Consider the following 21,392-nt stretch of genomic DNA (forward strand, 5'->3'; position numbering starts at 1 on the left):
AATAATAATAATAATAATAATAATAATAATAGTTACTTAGATAGATAAAAGTATAAAATGTTTTTTTGTTTCAATTGATTTTTACTCTAATTTATGTTTGAAAACTAATTATCAAAATAGATGTTCAATACAATGCATATGTAGTTTATTAGTAAATATTAAAGTTGAGTAGAAAAACATAGAGTGGTTTAAAGATCAAATCTAAGTTTGAGGAGGTGTAAACTGTAAAGGATAAAGACTCAAAGTCTTTATTAACTGCTATAGCAGAATACCCAAAAATAGAAAGGAAAGTTGATAGGAAGTTATAAGTTTTTGGCTATAGAATTCCTTGTGTACTCTAGCGTATATAAAAAAAGTTATTTATACATTAAAATTAACCATTAAAATTAATTATTATATATTTTTAGTGCATATATAAATAGCAGTGGAGTAGTGTATAACTCTAGCTGTCTTGTTACTTTTACACCCTTCAATCTAATATCAGTATTTCATCTTTTTCATTCATTCATCTATATTAGGTTGCTTTGAAAGCTAAAGATTCAATAACCTATTTGCATAAGCATTCTTACGTTCAAATTAAAAGAACGTTAGAGGTAGTTTTGTAATAAAATAGATAATTACCTTTTGGGAATTGATTTCTAATTTATATTAGTTGTAACCTCCATAATGCCTTCTGCTATGTTAATTGGCCATGCATTGCATTGAATGATCAATTAGATTGGCATGTCTTTTATTTATTGGGCCTGCATATATATAGGTCCATAAGCTAATGTTCAATTTGCGTGTGTTTGAATTCTCATATAGCTCCAATCTTGATTCTTTAAAAAAACAATTATTAACAATGATCCATATTTAACTAATTTAGTTTAGTGGAATGGCTAAGTCGCTTAAATAAATATTAAGAGTTTGAATCTTATCTCGTACATGTAGTAATTGATTGACCAACAATAAATTCGTAAATAAAATTCAAATCTGCGATAAATTAATTATTAACTTGTTAGTTTGAGAATACGATAAACAATAAAAAAAATAATGAATTATATTTTATCCAACAAAATATATCTTTCTATTGGTACTATATAAGTTTGTTTGTTTCTACACGCGAGACCTTGATTTAGTGGTAAATTTCCTTATCTTGCAATAGGTATATTCGGGTTCAAGATTTGACCGAAGTTAATAATGGAAAAAAAAATATTTATTTTTTTGGGGTTTAAATCTTTAGTCAAGGTTGAGAATTGGATTGGTCAATGAACCAATAAGACTGAGTTATTAGTTTAATGGTTCGATCGAAGTTTAATTGAATTTAACCGATTTAATTAAATATTAAATAAAATTATTAAAAATTTTATATATAATTTTAAATATTTAAATTTAATTATTTTTAACCTAATAAAATTTAAAATTTTACAATTTTATATATTAACTATAAATTTATTGAATGAAACAAATTTTGTTATTTTATTCACTATTAACTATTAAGATATAAAAGTATAGCATTATCCATGTATAATAAATCAGCATTAGTATATAAAAATATAGAACCTATTTGAGATTGTTGGACATCATTAAAATTAACACACAAAATTAAAAATTAAGAAAACCAACAATAATATTATTATGATAGAATATAACAAATCAAGAATAATTAGAAATTAACAAAATCTCAACAACTCAGAATTAGTGAACTAACCCAATAACTCAATCAGTATTATTAATAACAAATTAATAGTGCAAAATAGGCAAAAAATTAAATACAAATTCAAAAACAGTGCTTAATGCTTACCAGAAGAAGGGACAGAAAGACAAATAAAAAAAAACCAACAATAATATTATTATGGTAGAATATAGCAACTCAGAATCACTGAACTAACCCAGCAACTGAATCAGTATTATTAACAACAGATTAACAGTACAAAACAAGCAAAAACAAATTCAAGAAGCAGTGCTTAATACTTACTAGAGAAAGGGACAGAGAGACAGAGAGCGAGCTCGACGGCGACAAACAGAGAGATCGATGCCGACGGCGAGGGTGAAGAGAAGAGAGAACTCGATGGAGGACAAGACACGTCTTTGGTTGACTTATTTCAAATTTGTTGTTGTTTTTGAAGTTACTAACAAAGGCGAAATTTTGTTGAAATTGTAGTCGTTCTAGTTACGTTCTTCCAGATTGTCCCTCCATCGAATACTAGAAATTCAAATAGAAAGGTCACATTGCCTCTAACTATTCCATCATGTTTTGTCATTACTGCAAACAACTAAGCCACTTGATTACTACTTGTCTTACTCATCCGGCTCATAAATATTAGAATAAAAATCATCCTCATTCTAACGCTTCTAAGCCCATGCCTGTTACTGTTGTTGCTGCTGATGCATCTACCTCATCTACTTCTGGTAGTTCATCTCTTATTTCTCTAACTGATATTGAGTCTTTCCTTAAAAAACTACTCTCCTTCTTTGGTAATACCTTTGCTGCTTTATCCGCTTATTTAAGTAATTCTAAATGGTATTTTGATTCTGGTTGTTTTAATCACATATCACCCATGCACCATCTTTTCTCTTTATCAACCACTACCACAATACCTTCTAACCACACTACTGATGGATCCCTTATGCATGTGAATCATAAAAGATCTATCACACGTTTTGATCTCCATCTTCTCGATGCTTATTCCATTTCTAAATTAAACTTTAATCTTATCTCTATAGATCAATTAGTTGAACTTAGTTTGTATGTCAATTTCTTTATTTCTGATTATCATGTGCTGGATCTTCAGACGAGATAAATTATCGGGGCTGGATGTAAGGTCGAAAGGCTATTTCAACTCTGAGAAAATTTTAGGATCAGTCAATATGAATCTTTTGATTGCATTATTTCTTGTCAAACTGCAAAACAACCAACTTTGTCTTTTAATAATAGTTCATCTCTTGCTTGTTCTTCCTTTGATCTTATATATTCTAATATTTGGACCCTGCTCCCACAACTTCTTTGGGTAGGGCTCGATATTTTGTAGTGTTTATTGATGATTATTCACGGTTCACTTAAATTTATTTGATGTCTAATAGACCCGAGTTGCCTCAGCTTTACATCAATTTTGTTACTATGATTAAAACACAGTTTTCTAAAGTCATTAAAATTTTTTGACGTGATAATGTAATGGAGTACCGTGATACCAAACTTTTGAAATTCCATGCCGAGCAAGACACCTTGTTTAAGTTCTCTTGTTCCGATACGTCTCAACAAAATGAAAAAGCAGAACACAAGCATTGTCACATCCTTGATCTGTTCATGAAATGCTCATTTCCTCTTCTTGTGCTAAACGTGTATAGTGTTGAAGCTATCCTCATTACTGTTCACATTATTAATAGTCTTCCTCTTCCTCTGTTCTTAGTAACATAATTCCTTTTGAGCATCTTTATAATATGTCACCTAACTATAGTTCTCTTAGATTTTGTGGTTTGTCTATTTTGTTCTCTTTTAACCCCATGAACATAATAGACTTGAACTTCGTACTTGTCCGTGATGTTTTCTTAGTTATGGTACTAAACATAAAGTCTAGCATTGTTAGGATCCCATCTTTAGACAACTTCGCATATCTCGTCATGTTGTATTTTATGAGCATCACATATTTTCTAATTTCTCCTCCTTTAAACTACAGACACCGTTTCTAGTCCACCTCTTGATCCTCCTATTTTGCGCTTTCTCCTGTTCCTGATGATCCAAGACCAAACAATGATCCTTCTCCTGTAATCCTTCCTCCTCCATACACTTGCATTTCCAAGGCCCACCTCCTCGTGTTCTTTATTATTAATGTTTTGCTACTATCCTTCACATCCATGAACCTAAGTCATACAAAGAAGCCTCCACGGATCCAAATTGACAGCAAATAATGAAGGAAGAAATCCAAGCAGTAGATAAAGCACACACGTGGGATTTAGTTGATCCTTCTTCTTATTAGGAAATAGTGGCCAGTAGATGAGTATACAACATCAAAACTCGCTTTGATGGTTTTATTGACAGATATAAGGCTCAATTAGTTGCTCAATGATGCACTCAAGAATATAATATGGATTATGAAGAGATTTTTTCTCTTAATGCTCACCTCATGTCTATTCGAGTTCTTCTTGTAATTGCTGTTGTTCTTTTCTCAGTCAGATAGATGTAAAAAAGGCCATTCTTAATGATGATTTACAAAAAAGGTTTACATGAAATCTCATCTGGGATATTCTTTTTCTCCTAACAAAGTTTGTCGTCTTTAAAAAGCACTTTATGATCTTAAAATAGCTCTTCTAGAATGGTTTGAAAAGCTTAGCATTACTGTCTACAATCTCGATTTCATTTACAATCCTTATGAGAATGCTCTTTTCATTCGCAATAGTACCAAAGGTGTTGTTTTTCTCCTATTACATGATGATGACATGATCATTATTGGAGATGATGCTGATGGCATCGCTGATCTTAAAGCCAACCTCAACTACCATTTTGAAATGAAAGATCTTGGATCTCTTAATTATTTTCTTGGTCTTGAAGTCATCCCGTCAAATGATGGCATTTATCTTTCTCAAACAAAGTGCTGGACTTACTGATAGTCACACAGAATGTACTCATCTTGAGCCTAATGCTCGTCTCACTCCGTTGGATGGCACAATTTTGGATAATCCCACTCTCTACAGACAGGTGGTTGGTGGTCTTGTTTACTTCAATGTTACTTGACCAGATATTGCTTATCATGTTCATGTTGCTAGTCAGTTCTTATCAGCCCCTACACTACTCATTATGTTGTTGTTCTTCGTATTCTTTGTTATATCAAGGGTACTATGTTTTAGGGTCTTCATTTTTTGGCTCAATCTTCTTTGACTCTTCAGACATATTCTGATGCTGATTGGGCTAGTGACCCCACTTATTGACGTTCTACTACTAATTGCTTTTTTTTTATGACTTTCTTATCTCATAGCAAGCTAAAAAATAAACTTTCACTACTCGCTCAAGCACTAAAGTAGAATATCATATTTTGGCTAACATTATTTCTGTTGAAGTACTGACAATTTATTGGCTTCTTGAAGATTTGGGGGCTATTGAGTCTTCTCTCACTGATCATTATTGTGATAACAGTAGTGTTATTCAAATTGTCCATAATAATATCTTTTACGAATATATTAAACACATCGAGATTGATTATCGCTTTGTATGTTAACTTCTTCTCATTAGTGCTATTCGTCTAATAGTTGTTGTGACTATGGATCAAATAGTTAATATTTTTACAAAGCTCATCATCCTATACATTTTTTAAATTTAGTGTTTCAAACTCAAAATGATTTCATCTAGCTTCTACTTGAGTTTAAAGGATATATTAAAGTAACTATATTATACAGTATTTAAGATAGATGGTTAGATAATAAATATTATTAGGAATTGTAATAGTTGTCAAATATTTCTATATAAAAAGTGTTAGGGAGTCAGTCGAATTGTGATGTTTAGCAATTAATTAATCATCGTTAATATTTTTAATGATGTGAGATGACATCTAATAATATATGATTAATTATTTTTTTTTATAATTAAATGCTAGCTAAATTTTAACAAAAATGTTAATTCCTAGACTTTTTCTTTCTATATATAACTAGGTGTTCTCATATTCACACACAACTCAGATATGCATAAACACATTACTTTTTTCTCTCTAGATTTCTAATATTTCTATCACTTTTCATTTGTTTGTTCCAATCACCATTTTAATAATAATAATAATAATATCAGATAACATAGAATCTAAGCTTTACGTTGTTTATCTCTGAGCAATTTATTTTTTGAGGTCCAATCAGAGAACCAACTACTTTTTCAGTTAACAATTATATATTTAAAAAACAGATAAAAAAAATTCAAAAAAGGAAAATGTAAAAACAATTTTTCTTTTCAACAAACAAGAGAGAATGGAGGGATGAGAAGCTTCGCATTGTATTTTGGAAAAAAAAAACCGTTTTTCTTGAAACAGTTTTTTTTTTAATGTGGGTTAATCAAATAATAAACTTTTTTTTCTTTTTAGCAAACAGCCATTTAATGCTAATGAGTAATAGCTCAAATGGTATAGACTTTCCATACTCAATTAAGAGGTTACGGGTTCGAATTTCCTATCTTTCTAAATTTTTGTCAATGAGTAATAGCTCAAAAAATTCAAATATAATTTTTAATTAATTAGATGGGCAGATAATGAGATAGGGAGGGAGAAAAAAAGATAAAGATGATTGATTGTAATAAAAGGTTGATAAATTTTCTATCCGAGTAAAACACAAAATATCTTACAAGATTTAAGCACCAACAAAAATACTCTTAAGAAAATTAAAATTATACAAATTTTGTAAAAGGTATAAAAAACATGATAAAAATAAAAAATATTGTAAATAATAAATAATTTATATATTTGACAAAAAATTTATGTATTTATAAATGAATAACTATTTAAAAGAGGTAATAAACAAAAGTACAAGTTGACGATCCTAAACCTCTTTTTCATTCTTTATTAGGTTTTGACCATAAAAAAGTTTTCTTGGCATAAATGATCAAATTTTAAAAATAAAAACATTTTATATTTCTAACTATATTAATAATAAATCGTATTAAAATAATATATATAGTTAATTTTTATCATGTTTTTAAATGTTTTGAGGAATTTTTGTTGTTTTAATCTTTTAGGGATATTTTTGTAGGTGTTTAAATCTTTTGAGAATATTTTTTGTGGTTTAAAAATATCAAAATTGGTTTTAAAAGAATTTTAATGGTTTAATTGTTTTCTTAGTTTTTATAGTTTTATTAAATTGATAGTTAGATCTTTATACTTTTTTTCTTTTCGATTGAGTCCCTATATAACATATCAAATTTTGCAATTAAGTCTATGCTATGATAAAAATGGTAAAATTAATGGAATATTCTGTACAGTTTAACATAATATTTTGTTAATTTCAACGTTTTTATTATAGTTAGAACTTAATTACAAAATTTGATATGATGTAAGAACCTAATTGAAAAGAAAAAAGTATAAAAACCTAACTAAAAATGACAGAATAATAATTAAACCAATTTCAAATTGAACATACACTTTAAGTTGGTCTGAACAAATTTTAATTTTTTAGAAGTCATCAAGAATTATTTTTATTAGACAGATCGATCCTTCTATTATTTTTAACCAAATTTTTACAATACACATTAAACAAATAAATTTTTAATAAATTTTATTATAAGACTAATAAATTTAATAATTTTTTTCCCTATGTTATACTGATAATGATGGTTGTTTGCTTAAGGACCTCATGCCTACTACCTAATACACTTTACACGTGAAAAGGAAATTAATCAGTAGTGACGAAGTGCCACAACAATTGTCAATACTCAAAAAATAATGAAATATGATAGATTTCACACATACACACAAACTTGTACTTGAAGCTATTAATAATAATGATAAGTATTATTTCTTCATCTAAGTTTCAGGTAATATATAATAAAGTACACAAATTAAAACACCTAACTTGGGAGGCTCATTAAAAGAGCACTGTATTTATCGACAAAAACGGTGCTAATCGCTCGTCACTCCAATAATCTTTAAACACAATTCACAACTACTAAACCTAAAATCTCTCAGTATTAACAAAATTTAAATGTAATTGATGCACAGTACTAGTAGTTGGACTACATACTATAATCTAAGTAGTATAAATAACACAGCTTATAGTACATTCAACAACACACACACAAGTCTTATTAAGATACTTGTTTCTATTTGCTCCCTTTCAAGGTTTGGTGTGTGGAATATTATTAGTTTTCTCAATGAGAAAGGTTTCCACATTTGACTGCGCATTCTTGCGCTTCTTGCTCCCTCTCTTCATTCTTGTTAGCTTTTTTGCTAACTCCGCTGTGCTGGCAACTCAACTTTCAGGTTTGTTTATTATACATAGGCTTAATTATTGTCTAGATTGTTATAATTTTATCAAATTCTTAAGTAAATTATTCTTATTACCATTTAAAAGTTTGTACTTCAATTTTTGTATTAGATAAAAAAATTTTAATTAAGTCTTTTCTATCTATTTTTTTAAATACACAAAGTTTTGTGAAATATTCACTCTTGTATGTATTTGATATACGATGAATTATAACATAGTCTAAATATAAATATTATTGTATTTAAAAAAAAAAATGAAAACTAATTCTAAATTTTGAAACTATAAAATCCTAACTAAAAAACCATATAATATTAACGAAATAATTAAACCTTATAAATAACAAATCATTTACTCTTATTACACTTTCAACAATGAGTATAATTAGTTGCATATAGCCATTTAAGTAGTGCACGTTAAATCTTTCTATAAATTATGTCTCATTTGTTATTATTATGAATATAAGTTATTATTAATTTTCAACTTTTCTTTTCCTTTGCATTTCTGAAACAGGAAATGAAGCCAAGAGCGAGAGTAAACTTGGGAACCAAGACTCGGCAACAAAAACCCCCGAAGAAGCTCATGATAGAGACGCAAAATTCAAAGGGTTTTTTCATCCAAAACCGATTTTTGAAAAGCCATTTTTCAAAAAATCAATTCCTATTGTCAAGCCGATTCCCATTGTTAAGCCTATACCAAAGCCGATTCCAGTTGTTAAGCCAATTCCAATTGTTAAGCCCATACCAAAACCGGTTCCTATTGTGAAACCTATTCCTGAACCGGTTCCAATTGTTAAACCTGTAATAAAGCCGGTTATAATTAAAAAACCGGTTCCTATTCCAGTTGTTAAACCAATTCCTGTTGTGAAGCATATCCCGGTGTTTAAACCTATTCCAAAGCCAATTCCAATTGTGAAGCCTATTCCAGTGTTGAAGCCAATTCCAGTTGTTAAGCCTATTCCAAAGCCAATTCCAATTGTGAAGCCTATTCCGGTGTTGAAGCCTATTCCAGTTGTTAAGCCTATTCCAGTTGTGAAGCCTATTCCAGTGTTAAAGCCAATTCCAGTTGTTAAGCCTATTCCAATTTTCAAACCTATTCCGAAACCAATTCCTATTGTTAAGCCCATTCCAGAACCGATTATAGTGAAAAAGCCCGTTCCAATTCCACTTGTTAAGCCATTTCCTAAACCATTTCCAATCCCCAAGAAACCTTTCTTCCCTCCACATAATCCAGAGGTTGAGCAAGAGACATTTCTAAAGCCAAAGCCTCTCTTTAAAGAGCCTATTCCTAAATTACCATTTCACCCTGAATTCAAGAAACCAATTCTACCTCCTAAGCCAATTCCAAGTCCTTAAGATTATTATAAGAGTCTTCTTAGCCTTATTCTACAATAAAAGTTTTATGATGTTTGTATCTTCAGAATTATGGTTTCATAAATAATATAGTATTTCAGTTTGTGTGTATTGTATTGAGAAACAGTTGTGCTCTTTAATATTTTCTCTTTAAGAAGTTCTATATTGCTATTGTAAATCGATTTTAATAATAATTAAACTAAAGAATGGCAGCATCGTTTCTTTTTCTTTTGTTTAATGTTTTTAACATTTTTAATATCAATTTGTGTTTTGATTTAATGTTTCTATAACTATTGCATTGAGAGTAAGATTACTCTATATGCAAAAATTTGTGAGAAATTCTATGGTACGGTTGAAATAAAATATCGGTAATGGACTAAAAAGAGGTAATGGATAATTTTGAAGAGTGATGTAATTTTTTTTTTATTTTGATTGATTGGTTTATGATATGACATAAGCCGAAGTAATAGTTAAAAACCTAGAATTAAAACTGGTGCCAATTGTACCAAAGAAAAGAAAAAACACTGGTGCCAAAAATGATTAATAGTTTTAGGTGTACGGAAACTAATGAGCCATGAATTACCAAAAAATAATGATGGTAATGAGGTTTTGGAGGGTTAAAAAGCACTATTATGTAATTAAGTTGAGTTGGTCTAGTGGTTAGTTTACTAGTCCGTTTAAGTAAATGTTGGGGATTTGAATCCCGTCTTGTGAATACAGCAACCTATTGGTTAGTAATAAATCCTTGACTTGTTAGGTTGTGGGATATCATACAAAAAAACAAAAGAAAAAAAATAGTACTATTATATGAATCATTATAGTGTAGTATTTATTTACTAAGAGACAATTTTAGTGTATGAAAATTTTCTTATCTAGGTGTGATGATATTTATTTCATGGTATATTGTGAGTAAATATTTATAAATATTTTAGTTCTTACAATAAAACAAATTTGTTGTCATCGTAAGTGGCAATATCATTGGAGTGATAAGCATAAATAGTAGAGTTGAGTATGAAAATTGTACCCGTTTACACTATGGATAAAAGGTTTATTAAATAACAATTGTTTTGAGTTTGTGTGCTTTTAAAACCAAGCAGTATAACAGATATCATCATGGCATGGACTTGGGAGCCAAAGTGAAAAAGTATAATGCATAATGAAAAATATTGTAATGTTTGAAGCAATTAGAAGCACTAAGTAAACATGGTAGATATTCATATTAAGGCATGTCTCTAGTAAGAAATGATAGTACTTAATAAATAAGCGATAACCAACGATAGTGGTAACCAAAAAATGACAACTAATGTAGTATCGTAGCACTAAGTCATATAAGTATGCACGTCACGGCTAACAGTTTCGCCTATAGTGCGGTGTCATGTATACATGTGTAGTCGGTTTGAAAAAAGGTGGAAACTTTTATATAGTTAACTTTATGTGAAATTGGAATAGCTGAAAATTGTTAAATGATTTAATAGATTTAACTAAATTGTCATTTAAGGAATCTTAGCTATAAACTTCACGTAAAATTAACTACACCTAAATTTTCACCTTGAAAAAATTAGAATGTCTGCACCACCAGGATTGTAATGGGTTCAACGCCAACACGGCTCGACTAGAAGTTGCACATGCAAGAAAACTGTGCCCAGCCCCCAGGAATGGATCCAATGGTCCCATTCCTCTTTTCACCGTATCTAGAATATGTGCTCAAACCTTTATGTGGCTGTGCGTTTGTTGAATTGGGTGCTTCTGACCGATAAGATGAATAAGGTGTGGCATGTTTGGTTGTAAAAAATTAGGTGGTAGTTATATGTTTGTAAAGTGTGTGTTCTATATAATGAAAAAGTCATGAACTAAAAAGCCTATTGTTCTTCTCTATGAGTACTAGTAAAATCTATGTGAGTTAATGACGTTAAGACTAATAAATGGTGGGTACTATACTTATCTAGACCAACCTGCCGTCAGTGTGATATTCCCTTTTGGCTAGAGAATCCAGAAACATCGATACTTGGCACTTCTTCCATTATGGATCAATAGGTTAAGATAGGGCAAAAACCCATCCCGCTGCCATTCCTAATCTCAACGTAATAGAAGATCACATTTTTATTCATGCTTCAACGAGAAATTATGAAAATATTCTCTGAGCTATAAGTACCATTTAAGCAACTATGAAGACAATGAAATCAAAAGTGTTGAATTGTGGTGAATTATATATGTAAAATGTTGAGGTTTGAGTGGATTGTTAATGAAAATAGAGGTGAGGGATTTTTGTGTAAAATTGACTTTTGGCCAAATTTCGGTGAGCTTTCGAACCATCAAATTATTTCAAATATATTTTATATAAAAATTGGGTTCATGAAGTTTACGTCATTCGAAAAACGGAAGAAAAATGATTTAAAACAAAAAAATTATGTGCGTTGAAAGTTTGAGATTCAAAATTGAAATTCCACAAGTTTTCAGGCTTAGCAAAAAAATTTTATAAAACGTAGGCCCACGTGTACGTGTGACCTGGGAGTTCTGCATACGCGAATCTCTTTTACGCGACCATGCATTTATGTTTGACACGCATGTGTGCGCGCAAAGGAGGTTACGTACGCAAAATGAGCCAAAATGCATGCCCACACGTATGCTTAACTTTTCAGTAATGCACTCCTATGCGTACGCGTGACTCCTATTTTTAACAAATGAGTTTTGTGTTTTAAAGCTTAATTTTGGATCCTCTAAACCTCTATTTTTATTCCTTTCACCCTAGATGTTGTTAGTAAGCCTAGTAATGAGATGAAGTTAGGAATAAGTGGTAACATGGAGATGAAAAAAGTTTGTGAAGTGATGATTTAGGTATGAAGAGGTATGGTGAATATATATATATATGGGTTTAGGGTTTAGGAATAAGTAGTAACATGGAGATGAAAAAAGTTTGTGAAGTGATGATTTAGGTATGAAGAGGTAGGGTGAATATATATATATAAATAAATGTTACATCTGAGTACTCTTTCTTGAAAGTGCGACCCAATGAGATGGTAGAAGGTGAGAATCCCCTTCCTTGTTCCTTCTAGTATTGTAAAATCGCCCTCAGTGAGATGGTGGGAGGTTAGGATCCCCTCCTTTGTTCTTCCTGGGCATATGAGAATGTATCTCTTGGGTAGACGCAAGGGTTGTGGTTCCGCCCCACTTGCTCCAGGTTGGTTAGTATAGAGACTCCGCGGGTAGACACAAGGGTTGTGGTTTCGCCCCACTTGCTCTGGGTTATGATGAGTTATGTATAAAAGTGCAATTATATGATGAGTAAGTAATGAATGAATGTGAAATGATTATCTGATATACAAGTTTTTCTGGGTAAAGTACCGTGGCTTACCACCACGTGTTCCAGGTTGAGACTCGATACTTTGTTGACTCTACGTGAGGTGGCCGGACACTTAACAGCCAGACTTGTCGGGTTGGCTTGATAACCGACAGATGAGACTCATCATCCATAGGATAGGCATGCATCATGTGCATATTGTTTGCTTGCTTATTTGTGCATTAATTGAGAACGTCTAAGTGAACTTATTATGTTAATTGTTATATTCGCTAATTGCAGTACTTGTATACTAGTTGTTTGTGTTTTCCCTTGCTTGCTTGTTTGTTTGTGCGGTACCACTGGTGTTGGAGAATCGGAAGAAAAACGGGAAGTTAGGGAGTTTAGTCAAGTTTTAAGGTCTGGTTTAGTTAGAATCCTTAGAAAACCATCCTACTTTATGATTTTTGTTTTAGTTCTTTAAGTCTTATAATATGAGTGTCGGCGTTCTAGGATTACCTCTGGCATTCTCAAGACCTTATATCTTATGTGCGTGACACCTTTACCATGCTGAGAATTTCCCGTTCTCATTCCATACAATGTTGTATTTTGAGAGACATCTCGCTAGGCATCTCTCACACACACATGTGTGTGTTTTTAAGAACAATAATTTTGTCTTACGCAAATTACGTATCAGAGTTGCGCTTTTAAATTTTGCGATTCGTTTTATCTATTTTTCAAGACTTCTAGTATACTACCTTCCTTTGACTATTATACGTATTTATATTTTATTTAAAGAGGTTATAGTGTCTCGCCACTTTTGTTTTACATCCTAGGTATAAATGTCTGCGTGGTATGGTGTTACAGGTCGTGGGTTCGAGTATTCCTATTTTTAGTAAAAAAAAAATAAGAGATATTTTTGTATTGATATTTATGTTTAAAATTAATATTTTTTTGGTTTGCATGTTTAAAATTAATATAAAATACACGTTGATTCGATTTAGTACTATAATGTATAAATTAAATTCGATTTACAATGTTCCCTACTAATTCGAATCATGTTGATTCGATTTAATACTATAATGTATAAATTAAATTTAACCAATTCGATTTATATAAATATATGTACGAGGACATTCGTATAACATTTTTTTATGTTGGGATTTTCGGATAATATTGGCTGATGTTTGGTTTGATAATGTGTTTTATCCCATTACTAATATACAAATAGCATTTATATAAAAAAAATTTAATTAAACTTAATTATAAAAACAACTAATGAATTGTCCCGTGCCATACACCGGTATAGTAAGTTTAATAAAAAGTATTCATTATAAAAGTGTTTTTATGTTAATAGCATATGTACGAGTGTTCTATAATAATTTTAGATTGTTTGGTGAGATTGATCACAATTTTAAAACTCTAACATTTATCCTGTCGTTTTGACTTTGGTGAGCAGTTTTAATATCCTTTAGCAAATCGAAAGATGAAGTTATTGTTTAAAATTTTAAAAAAATATAATCAAGCTAATTTTGTGATAGTACTAAAAGAGTTGTTTTGATGTGGTAAAATAAATTGAAGGAAGGCAATATTTATAATGTACTTTCACAAAAAAAATTAATAATAATGAAGAAGAACATAGATATAATCATGATATACAATTAAGATATTGGTTGAAAAAAAATCATGATAAATAATTGAAATCATGAGTAATGATATTGTACACACAAAAAAAAAAATTAAACCAAATAGAATGTACGAATTTAAGTGACACATGTAAATAAATATAAAAACAAAAAAATAATGATGTGAATAGTAAAGTAGATAAAGAATTGAGTACTATGTACTGTTATAGAACAGTGAAAAAAAATAAAAATGTATGATTTAGAGAAAAGTTAAACTATCAAGTGGAGTACAAATTCATTAAAATAAATTAGTATAAAATAAATGCCGAAATATTGATTGAATTATTTTATGTGTAAAATGAATGAGAAGTCACTGAAAGTAATCCAATACTTTAAAGAAACAACTAAATATATAATTGTGATTAATACCAAAAAAATTATATACGATATGAAAGTGTTAAATTGTGTTTAAGAATATAAATTTGAGTTATCGTAGCAAGCTCAATATTAATGGATATATGGTTTGGGTGCATTGAATAATAATAATTCACTCTATGTTTAGACATACAGGATGATACATTTATACAAATAGTTATATATTTATTGAAAAAAGACGTAAAAAACTATAAATATATTATAAGGATTATATGATTTTTCAATAGTATATAAATTACCGTTACATATGATATAAGAGAAATTTTGAAGCTGATTACATGAGTATGATTTAGTTTAAAATTTTATCAGTTAACAAATTATCATATAGCTGCACAGAATCATCTGATAATTAGAATACAACAATTTTATAGTAAAAACTTGGATACCATATAAAAATACAACAAAAATTTATGTATAAAGTATTCTAGAAGAAAAATTAATAAAAAAACATAAATTAATAAAGAAGAAAATAATAAGCATGATAATTAGACTACTATATTCAAATAAATATATCCATTATATATATAAGTAGAAAAAATAATGAGAAATATAAACAAATTAACTGCATAATAAATAATTAAAAGGATCTAGTGTTTGATAGAAGAGAAAATGTTAATAAATACTAAATACTTAAAAACTTTTAAATTCATTGATTTCTCATCATCAATAAGGACATCAAATTTGACCTTACTCCTTTTAATTATGCCATGTTGAAGACAAAATCTACACTCTCTCCTGCTAAGAAAAATTTTTGACGATGTAAAACTCCTCCAACTAAGTTCTATTGTGAAAGAAGATCCAACCTTTTGATCGTACATTGAAATAAAAAATCTCATTTGATTTTGTATATTGTAAGTAAATTGAATATAAAAGGAAAAGAAGTTAAGACTTTTTGGTGAATTAGAAATAGATTTCCAACAACAACAATGAAGTTCTAACTTTTCTGCATGAACAGCCATATATCAAATAAAAACGCATATACATAACAACAACAATATTTTAAATATTACCAAAATTAAAAAATATACATTAGATTAAATATATAATAAAAAATATACATAATTCATCATCGCAAAGCATTACGAATCTGTGATTGAGACAGATTTTCTACAAAACTTTGTGTTTTCACCTAACAGTAGTAGTGTGTCTCAAGAAAATGAATGAAAGAGACCAATAAAAACTAACGAACAAAAAATAAGTGAATGAAGAAGAAAAATGAAAGAATTTTTTAAAAAAAATTTTGGCGAGGAAGAAAAAAAAGCTAAAACAGAAAATGAAAAAATTCCCTCTTATTCAAATTTATAAAAATTGAAATGTCACAGAAATGTATACATATGCGAAGCAAGTTTAAAAATAGGATAAAAAAATTTGACACGATTATAAGATATGGAATATAATAAAAATGGTTTCATATAAGAGAGGTATGATAATAAAGGTCTATGATGAGTAAAGAATAAAAATATTAATATCTTAATAGAAATTCAAAATGAACATAAAGGAGGAATTTCACTACTGAATAACCATGGCATGTTATAGGATAGGATTTATCCAACTCACATTTTTTGAAATCCAAAACCAAAACTACCTTTCCCCTGGGAATATTAAACAAAAACCTTTCCCTTCTTTTTGTTTAATAATTCAAGCAGCACTAACGAAAGAAATGGTGGTTGAACCTGAGATCTGGTCCACGGTTTCAAAGTCACAAAAACCTTCAAAGTGCTACCTTTTGAGTTTGTAGTCAACGCAATGTCTCGTTCCGTGAAAGTAGCGGTGATAGGAGCCGGCGTCTCAGGTCTTGTAGCAGCACGCGAGCTCAAACGAGAAGCCCACAACGTCGTCGTTTTCGAGAAGAGCTCGCGCGTGGGAGGCACGTGGCTATACAACCCCAAAACAGAATCCGATCCGCTAAGCCTCGACCCGACCCGATAAATTGTCCACAGCAGCCTCTACCGTTCTCTCCGCACGAATCTCCCGCGGCCATTGATGGGATTCTTGGATTACCCCTTTCGTCGCGTGGAAAGGGGCGATCCAAGAACTTTTCCGTGCCACGAAGAGGTTCTGCGGTTCCTGGAGGAGTTCGCGGACGAGTTCGGGATTAATGAGTTGACTCGGTTTGAGACCGAGGTGGTGAAGGTGAAGAAAGTGGAGGAGGGGTGGGTGGTTGAGTCGAGGGCGAGTTACGGTGGTGGTGACTCAGTGAGTCAGGAGGTGTTTGACTCGGTGGCTGTGTGCTCTGGTCATAACGTGGTGCCGAGGGTGGCGGAGGTATCGGGAATTGAGAATTGGCGTGGGTTTCAGATGCATTGCCATAACTACAGAGTTCCTCAACCTTTCCAAGGACAGGTTCGTCTTTCCCTTTTTTTCCCACCTCATAACAGGTCAAATGGTAATTTTTGAACAGTTAAATAATTTAATTAAATTTTATTATTGTTTTTAGAATTTTTTTTATGTTACATAAAATAGTCGAAGTTTCAATTATTATTAGTTTATATTTTTTAGTTAATTTATACTATTTATCAATTTATAAATTCTTTTTTCAAAATTTGTAAATTAGTTTAGTATAAAGTAATTGAACCAAAAAAGCGTATAACAGGTTGTGATTTTAATTGGACTTGGGCCTACTTCCTTTGACATCTCAAGAGAAATTGCATTGGTAGCAAAAGAAGTTCATGTATCAGTCAAACTAAATCCTCTTATGAAGGGTGTGAAGTTGGAAGATTTTAGCAATGTACGATTTCATCCTACGGTACGAGACTTATTAGTTGGTTATTATTGATAAAATATAGTAGTACCTACAAAATACACACTTTTTTTATTTTTAATATTAGGTTGATACTAGTATTGTTTTGGATTATGAGTTATTGTCGTGGTGTTAATATTAAATATGACACGTTTAATTTAGGATGCAAAAATTAGATCCTGCGATTTTTGGAAAATATGAAAAAATAAAAGATTCAAAGTATAGAAATTGAACTTTCCAATTTTAGTTCCTTCTACAATTTTAAAAAACACAAAAAATTATAATATTAAAATATGAAAAAGTCTAGAGGATTAGTAATTTTATTAAATTTTGACCAACATGTAACTAGCAAAAGAAAAGTGAGTAATCCCACACCATTGGATGAAATCTCAAACTATTAAAAATATTATTAATAGCTACTTAATGGTTATAAATTACAAAAATTACTGACTCCTAACACTTCTTTTAAAATATATTACTTATCTCACTTTCATAAAAAAAATTAACCTCAAAATATCATTTCAATTAAGTTAATATTTTTATGGTTTTTTAGAAGCACATGTAATTTTATATTTTGTTTAAAATAGATATTATTATTAATGAAGATAGAATACTAGTCAAGTCATGCTCCATTTGAAAGAGATCTAAGATACATATTTATAAGGAGAAAATATGTTAGATTTTAGTTATTGTGACAAAGTGACAATGATACATGATTAAAAAAATAAAAAAAATAATTTGAATGTTCAATTTATCCTTTTTCTCAGATCAAATGTATAAATGAAGATGGTTTGGTTGTTTTTGAAGATGAAGTCACTATTTATGCAGATTCCATAATCCACTGCACAGGGTACATTGAAAAATTTAGACATTTGATATTCCATATTAATTAATTACTATTTATCTAAGATAATTTTAATTTGTGGAATAATAATCATGGCAGATACAAGAACCAGATAGCATTCCTTGAAACGAATGGAGTAGTAACCATTGACGATAATCGTGTTGGGCCACTTTACAAGCATGTGTTTCCTCCAACATTGGCGCCATGGCTCTCTTTCATTGGTTTAACTTATCTGGTTGTTTATCACTAATCCTTCATTTTTTCCAATCATATTAACATATTTAATGTCAACAATTAAGGATAATTAATTATAGTAATCTGTGGGCAGGATCCGGTATTCCCGATTGCTGAGTTACAAGCAAAATGGGTTGCAAGGATTCTATCTGGCAAAATTGTGTTGCCTACAGAAGAGGAGATGATGAAATCCATTCAACAACACTATCAATTCATGCAAGAAAATGGGTTACCCAAACGCTTCACTCACTTCCTTGGTTCATTTCAGGTTTGCATACAATTGTTTTACTCATTATTATAAAAATGACTATGTTATTTGTACAACAAAATTAGCCACGAATAGTCATCCAAAAAAAAAATTAGCCACGAATATAAAATATATATTAAAATATAAATATATATTGAAAATAAATTAAATTCATACATGTATTTATATATAATAAATACATTGGTAGTTGATTTTAATGACCGATTTTAGTGTACAAATAATATTTTTATTATAAAAAATGTTAGAGTAAAATGATAAATAAATTTCTGAGAATTTAAATTAGTCTCTAAAAAAAAGTACTTATAAAATACTTCAATATAACAGATGTAGATACAGTACTTTTAAATTAATTTCTATAATTAACGTAAAATATCTTAATTTAAACTAACTTGTCCACATTTATTATTCTTAAAAATTTTATTAATATTTTTTTAAGAATTAGTCTGTGCAAAATATAAATTTTTAGAATAATTTATTTATGTCACTTTACTCAAAATGTTATATTCACACTAGAAATCAGATTTAGGTATTTATTTTTTCGCGAGTAAATTTTCTTGCGCAAAACAAAGGATCAAGACAACAAGAATACAAACAAAAGGTTATCAAAAATGATTTTTGTTGTGTATTTTACCTCTAAAATAAATGAGTAGGCCCTATTCAAGTTGAATGCGGAATAATGTGTCTTATTATTAATTAATTTTAAGTATGACATTTCTTGAAGTTAATTTAGCTATATAACCTATATTACATGTTTTAATTTATCTATTTATATATTGCTCTGGCAGCGTGATTATAAACATTGGTTAGCAGAACAAGTTGGGCTACCTCCTTTGGAGGATTGGAGGGATGCAATGTATTCACATAACATTAAGAGTTTCTTCGAAATGAATGGAGGGTTTAGAGACGAATGGAATGATCATTATTGGGATGCTATCATTAAAACAAAGCAATTGCATTCTTAAAGTGAAAGTTAATTTGGTATAGTGCTTTTTCGATCACATCGTGCCTTGTATAATTTAGTTCTTGAAATTGAATAACAATTTAAAAGAATTTAAACACAATTTAACTCTCATTTTATTTATCTACTAAAAATTCTTTCGATTATCAATTAAATTAAAGATTTTTCGGATTTACGGAGTTACGTAAATTTGAGTAATGGACTTCATTCGTAGTCTTCTGTCACGGCCTTGGACACACTCCAACGCTACCGTGCCGGCACTCGGACTTACTCAATCTCTTGAGCTAAGACCAAGTCAGCCTAACCCTCAATACTTAGCAAGAAAGCTAAGAATACAAGAGAACACAAGAGAAAGGAAGCTTTGGTGGAAGAACACTTTATTGCTCAAGTGTGGTTACAAATGATTCACACACACCCAAACTCTAACTCTTACCCCTATTTATAGCCATCCACCTCCTCAATGGATGGTTAGGATTAAATCTAATCAACGGTCCAGATTAATCATCCAGAACCTTCTTTACAAATATCTATCCTACCACAACTCTCTAAATGTTTCTAGATTATTCCATACCACTCTTTATACTTCTATATACATCTACTTGGTCTCCATGATATGGTTTAAGCATACTCACATGGAAGACCGGGTGGATCTTCATAGAGGGAGGGAGTTGTACTTTGTAAGCAACCTCCCTAACACGTCCAATGATCTCAAATGGCCCTTCGTATTTGCGGATTAAGCCCTTATGAACCTTGCGAAAGGCTTTGAATTGTTGTGGAAGAAGTTTGATCATTACCTTGTCTCCCACTTGATAGCTTGCATGCTTCCTCTTCTTATCTGCCCATTTCTTCATCCTCTTTGCAGCTTTGTCGAGGTAAGAATAAGTGACATCTGCTTGTTCTTCCCAAGATTTAATCATATGATAAGCTCCAGGGCTCTTCCCTGAATAAGAGGAAGAAAGAGAGTGAGGTGTAAGCGGCTGTTGTCCAGTCACAATCTCGAATGGGCTCTTCCCTGTAGACTCACTCCTTTGCAGATTGTATGAGAATTGAGCAATGTCTATGAGTTTTGTCCAATCCTTCTGATTAGCGCTTACAAAATGCCTCAAGTAACACTCGAGTAAGGCATTCACTCTCTCAGTCTGCCCATCGATTTGAGGATGGAAGCTTGTTGAAAAATGAACCTCCGACCCAAGGAGTTTGAACAGCTCTGTTCATAGTCGTCCTGTGAAGCGTGGATCTCGATCACTAATGATGCTCTTAGGCAATCCCCAATATTTCACCACATTCTTGAAGAATAGTCGTGCTGCTTCCTCTGCAGTGCAGTCAGTAGGGGCAGATATAAAGGTAGCATACTTCGAAAATCGATCCACTACCACGAGAATAGATCCAAACCCCTCAGACTTTGGTAAGGCAGAGATGAAATCTAGAGAGACACTTTCCCACGGTCGCTCTGATGGAGGCAGAGGTTCCAACAACCCGCTTGGTGTCTTGTTTTCAATCTTATCTTGTTGGCACACAAGACAAGTCTTCACATAGCTCTCCACTTCATCTCTCATTTGAGGCCAATAATAAGAAGATTCAATGAGTGCCAAGGTCCTTCGCTGACCTTGGTGACCAGCCCACTTGGTGTCGTGGCATTCTCTTACCAACTTCCTTCTCAGATTTTCCCACTTAGGAACGTATAATCTTCTCCCTTTTGTGTAGAGAAGGTCGTTTTCTAACCAAAATCTTTT

General features: G+C 30.8%; 2 protein-coding genes across 2 annotated transcripts; both read left to right on the plus strand.

Annotated features, from left to right (window-relative positions):
• The first annotated feature begins 7,753 nt into the window (after positions 1-7,753).
• LOC107462895 (repetitive proline-rich cell wall protein) lies at positions 7,754-9,486 on the plus strand. Its single transcript, XM_016081570.3, has 2 exons — positions 7,754-7,928; positions 8,443-9,486. The coding sequence occupies exons 1-2, from the start codon at positions 7,820-7,822 to the stop codon at positions 9,282-9,284; spliced, it is 951 nt and encodes a 316-aa protein (XP_015937056.1). The 5' UTR covers positions 7,754-7,819; the 3' UTR covers positions 9,285-9,486.
• A 6,507-nt stretch (positions 9,487-15,993) lies between these two features.
• Positions 15,994-19,701, plus strand: LOC107462896 (flavin-containing monooxygenase FMO GS-OX-like 2). The gene is made up of 6 exons (XM_016081571.3): positions 15,994-16,958; positions 17,209-17,361; positions 18,123-18,205; positions 18,299-18,434; positions 18,528-18,701; positions 19,487-19,701. Exons 1-6 carry the CDS (start codon positions 16,599-16,601, stop codon positions 19,661-19,663), a joined length of 1,083 nt encoding a protein of 360 aa, XP_015937057.3. The 5' UTR covers positions 15,994-16,598; the 3' UTR covers positions 19,664-19,701.
• The last annotated feature ends 1,691 nt before the right edge of the window (positions 19,702-21,392 follow it).

This window comes from Arachis duranensis, chromosome 8, assembly GCF_000817695.3.
Source record: "Arachis duranensis cultivar V14167 chromosome 8, aradu.V14167.gnm2.J7QH, whole genome shotgun sequence".
Lineage (NCBI taxonomy): Eukaryota > Viridiplantae > Streptophyta > Magnoliopsida > Fabales > Fabaceae > Arachis > Arachis duranensis.